Raw genomic sequence first — 7651 nt, 5'->3', positions numbered from 1 at the left:
GATATTGAAGTGGAGTCAAATAACGGAGAAGCAGAAAACATAAGAAATGAAATTCTTAGAATATTATAGAATAATCTAAAAAGTATTAAATAGGAACCTTTACGCCACAGCTTCTGTTTTATTTTTGTTATAAATTTTCTTTATTCAATTATTCGTCATTCGAAAAAAATATGTATTTCAGTTCCTCTACGTATTTCAGCCCATACCTGCCAAGGGAAAATAAAAATGTATTTCTATAAACATCACAAAAAAAAAAAAACATTATTAACCTTAATCCATTTTGCTGCCGTTCTAACTGGTGGTCCCAAGCAATTCAGCTACGTTGTAAATTCCTCCCATTTTTGTGCTGCTTGAACATTGGTGCAAATCGCTTTTGCGAATTGGGGATTCTCTTCCATGAATGCAACTAGCCTTTCTAATTGCTGTTTGGTACTCACGACTTTCCACCTGCATAAAATTAACAAAATTAGTATATATTTATTATTTGGTTACTATAAAACAATAAATAATCGCAAACAACGTACACTTTAACAAGTTTTCCCACAATACGCTACACAATCGAAAGCAAAATTGCATTCGACTCTAAATTCGGTATACAACGAAAATTTGGACAGCGTTGCACCGCTCATAATACCAAATTGACATTCGATTTTCGATCTTCGACAACCAACGAATATCGAAGATCGAATGCAACTCATAATAGGGGCCAATATCTGCATATGAAAAATCGTTCCTATGGACGTGCAAAAGCAAACACACATATATAGTACATAAATACATGCATACAAACTGCCATATACATACTTGCATATGAGGCTGCGAGCACTTGCGACAGAAAAAATATTTCGATTTGCTATTGCTGTCGAGAATTTAGAACACATATTTACATACATATATTGATACATACGTATGTACGGAGCCGCGGCCACTCGACTTGACAAAAATTGAAGATATACCAAATATTGGCAAATAATTTAACGCGAAATATTACAATATTGACTATTTTCGAATTGACGGGAAAATTGTCATATGAGCATATGAGCTCGAACTTAGTGTTATAGAATATTTTGGATTTTTCAGCGTCGTTGCGACTAAAAAAAACTGACCGCTGCGACTGCGCCTATGAATGTATTTTGTTCTTGCAGTCGCTAGGCTTATAATTTTAGCTTTGGAAACATACGCGTGCAGAGGCATAAAGCCAGTGCTTTGTGTGTGCTGTTGTATGTACAAACATATGTATGTGTATACTAATAAGCATAGTTTTGCTGGGTCGAGAATGTACATATGTATATATATGTACGGACATACATACAATAGGGCATCAATATGCCAATACGTGAGGTAGGTCATGGTTGCTTCAGTACATTGAACTTTTGCTTAATTGTTTCTTATATGTCTATGTATACATGTACATACATATGTATGTAGTAAGAAACAGTTTAAACAGATTTTGTTACTAATCCAAATATACATACTTACGGTAACATACGAATATGCTTTTTATCCTATAAAATATGTAAATATGGAGGATATCTTGGGTTTGTTAAAATTATTCTTTTATTTATTTTGAATATCAAAACTTGTATACAAACCATGCTTGTATACCTCCTGCAATAGGATGTGGATGAAAAATTACAGAACAGAAATAAAAACGTAATGCCTCAAATGCCTTGCAAAATGCTGTCGGTCAATTTTATTTCAAACAAATATATAACAATGCCTATTTTCTTTTTGTCCAAAAATAACAAATATATATGTATATGCAAATACATACGTTTCTTTGAAGTTTTCTTTTATTTATTTTAAATTTCAAAGTTTTATACTATCTATAAAATGCATACATATTGTTGGGTTCATTTCGACAACATCGATATACCTCTTGTTGAGTTCACTTCAACAGCATCGATATATCCTTTTTCATCGCTATACATATTTGCATTATCATTATTCTTTATTATCTCTCTTACGTATTTTGTTCGTCAGTCAACTCGGATGTCAACTCTCTATCTAAATAAATGATTGCATTAAATAAATTTTAGTTTTTTTTCAACGGATTTAATTGTGAACTTAAGTGCCTTTCAAAGCAGAAAAAAAACGCCGCAACATTTTTGGTCCTTCGAGCCGGATTACCGCGATAATTTAATTCCACATAGTCTACACCGCGTTATATTAACATAACCTATTTTACCGCACCCGCAAAATGTCCGCTTTCGTAAAAACACGTGATTCCGCGCTAAATGCTATAAAAAGGTACATGACCAAGAGCAACGACGAAGCATTTGTTTTAGATTTAGAAAATGTCGAAAGTTATCTGCAGTTATTAAATGAACAGTGGGTACGATTTAAGACAGCCCAAGATGAAATCGAGCTTTCTTGTGGTGCAGATAACATCGATGTCGAACAGAACGCGCGCATCCAGGCCGAGTCCTGGTACGTTACAGCGCTATCACAATTTAGGCGCGTACAGAAGTGTAGAGCCGAATCAGTTGCGAATTCTACAAATCCGCATCCCACTGTGTCAGCAGCAATTAAACTACCTAAAATGGAACTTCCATCCTTTGCGGGCAATTCCACTGAGTGGGTCGCCTTCTACGACGCTTTTGTTACCCTCGTAGATTCTAACTCTTCATTGTCAAAAGCTACACTACTTACGTAGCTGCTTAAAGGGTGATGCGCTTAGCATTATCAGTGGTTTCCAAATTTGCGATGCCAACTATACGGAGGCATGGAATCTTCTAAAGTCGCGATATAAAGTTATGCGAGTTATTGTCGAAGCGCACTTTCGGGCGATTGCAGAGATACGTAAAGCGACAAGTGACACTGCTGACTCCATTAAGAACGTGTTGAATGCATTCCAACAACACATAAGGGAACTTAAGGCTTTAGGGCGACCAGTAGATTTTTGGGACGATTGGTTAGTACATGAAACTGTAACCAGACTCTCCTTTGAAACTCGCAAACAGTGGGAGTTGTCACTCACTAGCGACGATCCTCCTACCTTCGAAGATCTTTCGTCCTTTTTGGAAATAAGGTGTCGCTCATTATCGATGATATCAGCGCCGGCAACCCAGTCATGGCCAGGAAAACCGAACAATCAAAAATTAGTCGGAAAATCGGCAAAGGTTTTTCATGCCACCGCAGATCAATCGCGTTGTACATATTGTAACACACAAAATCTATTCTTGTGAAAAATTCCGTACCTTAGATGCAAACGCTAGACTCAATTTTGTCAAAGATTTCAAGGCGTGCTTAAACTGTCTAAGCACCGGACATTTTAAGGAACGCTGCAATAGCGCGTCTTCCTGTCGAATATGTCGGCAGCGCCACCATACATTGCTTCATAGTTCGCCAGAGGCATCTACCTCTTCCCACGTTGTCGACTCACCCCGCACCGCTGCAGGTACGTTACCCGCCGCTAGCTCGCTCCCGCAAACCGCTGTCACATCCGCCTCCGCTTGCCTTAATTCCAAGGTTAACCCAATGCATAAAACACAAAAAGCTGTGTTGTTATCAACCGCCCTAGTAAAGGTACGTGATTCTGTTGATCGATGGCAGAATGCTCGCTTATTATTCGATTCAGGTTCTCACGCCACATTCATAACTGAGGCATGCGTACAACGTCTAGGTCTAGCTCGCAAATCTTCGTCCATATTTGTAACGGGAATTGGCGCTTCTCAGGGTGGCCGTTGTAGAGGCGAAACGACGTTATTGCTTTCTTCGCGACATTCAAGTGAATATTACCCCATCAACGCATTAATTTTACAAAAGATTACGGGCGATTTGCCGTCGCAGAGTTTAAGCGTTCCTGAATGGTCTCACATCAAGGGACTGTTCTTAGCTGACCCGCACTTCATGGAACCCGGCCGTGTAGACATCTTAGTGGGCATGGACTATATGGATCGACTCATTTTAACTGAGCTGCGTAAAGGCCCACCTGGCACGCCAATAATACAGAAAACAGTCTTTGGCTGGACGTTGTGTGGAAACGTAGATACATCCGTTCCAGCCGCAAACCATATACAATCGTTACACTGTGATGTACATTTAGATAGAGCATTGGCTAGATTGTGGGAACTTGAAGAAGCGTCGCAAACACGATATCTTACCCACGAGGAACGGTACTGCGAAGAACATTTTGAATCAACTCATATTAGGAAGCCGGACGGACGCTTTGTAGTGGAGTTGCCACTCAAGGTCGACGTGCCATTAGGTGAATCAAGGAGTCTCGCCGTACGAAACTTATTACGCATGGAGCGCAGATTTGCCGGTGATCAGGATCTGTGGACACGTTATAACGAATTCATGAAGGAATTAATTGAAATGGGTCATATGGAGGTCGTGCCTGAAACGAAATATGCGAAATATTATATGCCACACCATGCTGTTGTAAAGGAGTCCAGCGTCACGACAAAATTGCGAGTTGTGTTTAACGCGTCTGCTAAAACCACAACGGGGAATTCCCTCAACGATGCGCTTTATGTTGGTCCTCAATTACAAGAAGACTTGTACTCCATACTTTTGCGCTTTAGAATACACAAATACGCAGTAACTGCAGACGTTGCAAAAATGTATCGACAAATCTGTGTTTCAACTAAACATGTCGACTTACATCGAATTGTTTGGCGCTCTAACACATCTCTACCCATTACAGATTACCGCATGCTACGCGTAACTTATGAAGTTGCGTCCGCCTCGCATTTGGCTGTCAAATCGATGCAACAAACCGCGAAACAATCTTCCAATACTTTTCAGAAAGCAGTCGACGTAATTCTTAAAGACTTTTACATGGACGATCTTCTCACTGGTGCGTCTAGCAAGTCGGAACTTAAAGCATTGCAGCGAAATGTGTCCGATATTCTACGGGAAGGTGGGTTCGAGTTAAGAAAATGGGCGTCAAATTGTACAGAGCTAAATGAGACTATCGCTAGAGAATCCAAGAACATATCGCACTACACCGTAGATGGCAACAATGTACATGCTCTGGGACTAATTTGGTATATGGAAGAGGACTATTTTACATTTTCCATTTCTCTAGGAGAACCGCCCCACGTCTTAACTAAGAGAGCATTTCTGGTCGATGCCAGCAAACTTTTTGATCCATTGAGCTTACTTCCACCCGCAACGATTAGGTCGAAAATGTTGTTTCAGGACATCTGGCGTTCCAACACTGGATGGGACGACCCAGTACCAGATACGATAGGCAAGGTGTGGCTTGATCATCGCTCGCAATTACAACTTTTATCTGAACTTAAGGTCAACCGTTGGGTTGGAGTCGGGACGATAGGCTCATTTACTGAGTTGCACGTTTTTGCCGACGCTTCCGAGCGCGCCTATGCCGCAGTCATATATGCGCGCACTGTACATAGGGATGGTCACATTACAATCGGCTTAATTTCATCAAAGACTAAAGTTGCCCCGCTAAAAACAACGACGCTACCTCGCCTCGAGTTGTGTGCTGGTAGCATGGACAGATTCCACCATTACGTTGGCGTGGCTGCAAGCACATCCTAATAATTGGGAAACATTCGTCGCAAACCGTGTCGCCTATATTCACGAGGTCCTGCCTCCCGAGTGCTGGAACCATATACGCTCTGAAAGCAATCCTGCGGACTGCGCGTCCAGAGGCATATCTCCGCTTCAACTTATGCATCATGAGTTATGGTGGTTCGGACCTGACTTCTTACGCGAAGAGGAACAGTTCTGGAAGCAACCCGCGCAAATAATGCATAAAACCGAAATAGGCTTACGAAAAGTTAAGGCTTGTATCGCAGCTACTGACGTTCACTGGTCGGTCATCACAAAATACTCATCTTATTCGAAATTAAGAAGAATTATCGCCTATGTATTGAGATTTTTACACAATACCCGCTCTAGCTCGCTTGGAATCAATAACAAAAAAACGTGGTTTCCTAATTGTCAGGAGTTGCTGGAATCCGAGCGAAGATTAATCAGGTATACACAAAATTTCTATTTTTCTAATGAAATACGTTGTTGCAGGGAAAAAAGGCCGATTAAACTGCGTAGTAGTTTGCTGCGTTTACAACCGTTTCTCGATTCGTTTGGAATCCTTCGTGTTGGAGGTCGGCTGAAATCCGCAGATGTTGCAAATGATGTCAGACACCCCGTTATACTGCCAAAAAACTCTCCGCTTTCAAAACTCGTTGTTTTGGACATACATCACTATACGCTACATGCAGGCCCCCGTATAATGCAAGTGATCCTGCAACGCCGGTATTGGGTCGTTGGTGCCCGCAACTTAATTCGTAATATCTATCGCAAATGTGTAAAATGTACCGCTTTAAATCGCAAGCTCGCAACATAATCAATGGGTGATCTTCCTTCGTCCCGCATAACATACGCTCGCTGCTTCGTTCGTACAGCAGTAGACTTTGCTGGTCCTTATATGTTCAAATTTACGCATGGAAGAGGAGCTAAATCCGTAAAAGGTTATATATCTTCATTTGTCTGCATGTGCACAGGTGCAATGCATCTCGAGTTTGTTGGAGATCTCTCAAGTTCTTCGTTTCTAAACTCCTTTAAACGATTCATCAACCGCAGAGGCTATTGTAAAGAAATGTTTTCGGATAATGGGACGAATTTCGTTGGTGCAGAAAGGGAACTCCGTGAGAAATACCAAGAGTGCATGCAAGACTCCCAACTTCAATCGTTTTTTGCAGACTCTGCTATTGAGTGGCGATTCAATCCACCGTCCGCACCTCACATGGGAGGATATTGGGAAACTGGAATCAAACGCATAAAATATCATCTAAAACGCTCCCTCGGAGAAATTCTTTTAAGCTATGAGGAGTTTAGTACGCTCTTAACGGAGGTGGAAGCTTGTGTCAATTCCCGCCCATTATGCGACATTTCGACGGATGCAAGCGACTTATCGATTTTAACGCCTGGCCATTTTCTGGTAGGCGAACCATTGCGGGCCATTCCAGAACCTGAGGATGAAGGGTTTTCTGGAGCCCTGCAACAAAGGTGGCAGTTGGTCTCTGCTATTCGTCAACACTTTTGGCTCCGTTGGAAAGACGAATACCTCGTTAGCTTGCAACGACGTGCTAAGTGGTTTCGTTCACGAAATTTTCAAGAAGGAGACGTCGTCGTGCCTTTAATGAATCTTCTCCTCCAACAAAGTGGACACTCGCAAGAGTAATTCATTGTCATCCAGGTAGAGATGGTCACGTACGTGTCGTAACGATAAAAACAGCAAACGGAGAATTCACTCGCCCAATACCTAAGCTGTGTCTTCTACCAACTCAAGGGGACGTATTTTCCGAAGAAAACTAAAATGTAGTTATTTAATTTATTTAAAGTCTGAAATTCCTATTTTGCTTAAGTTTGTATTCGAATTTATTTCCTTTGTAATTTACATATTGAACATATCATGATAGTTCAAGGGTGGCGGTATGTTGGGTTCATTTCGACAACATCGATATACCTCTTGTTGAGTTCACTTCAACAACATCGATATATGTACATATATGGGAACACTGCTTCAAATTATTTTACACGGAACTCATTTTGTAAGATCAATGTGCGCTATCTAAATTTCTCACAAAACTAACAAATTCACGTATTGCGAAAAATATACGCCTATTTAGCAGCATTTAAATCTTCAAATCAAACTGAAAAGTTTGTGTGTTTG

The 7651-nt window shown here is 40.8% G+C and overlaps 1 protein-coding gene across 1 annotated transcript; it reads left to right on the top strand.

The window, feature by feature from the left end:
- The first annotated feature begins 2200 nt into the window (after nt 1–2200).
- Nucleotides 2201–5511, top strand: LOC129244194 (uncharacterized). The gene is made up of 3 exons (XM_054881807.1): nt 2201–2577; nt 2657–3162; nt 3206–5511. Exons 1-3 carry the CDS (start codon nt 2201–2203, stop codon nt 5509–5511), a joined length of 3189 nt encoding a protein of 1062 aa, XP_054737782.1.
- The last annotated feature ends 2140 nt before the right edge of the window (nt 5512–7651 follow it).

This window comes from Anastrepha obliqua, chromosome 4 (assembly GCF_027943255.1).
Source record: "Anastrepha obliqua isolate idAnaObli1 chromosome 4, idAnaObli1_1.0, whole genome shotgun sequence".
NCBI lineage: Eukaryota > Metazoa > Arthropoda > Insecta > Diptera > Tephritidae > Anastrepha > Anastrepha obliqua.
The sequence above is the reverse complement of the archived record's forward strand: the minus strand, read 5'-3'. Positions and strand labels throughout refer to the sequence as shown.

What these genes read in the sequence shown, in the direction of transcription:
- LOC129244194 (XM_054881807.1), top strand. Translation starts at nt 2,201, where the DNA reads ATGTCCGCTTTCGTAAAAACACGTGATTCCGCGCTAAATGCTATAAAA. An exon ending in TTTGCGGGCAATTCCACTGA is followed by an intron (nt 2,578 to 2,656) that starts GTGGGTCGCCTT and finishes CTACTTACGTAG; the next exon opens with CTGCTTAAAGGGTGATGCGC. An exon ending in TCAATCGCGTTGTACATATT is followed by an intron (nt 3,163 to 3,205) that starts GTAACACACAAA and finishes TCCGTACCTTAG; the next exon opens with ATGCAAACGCTAGACTCAAT.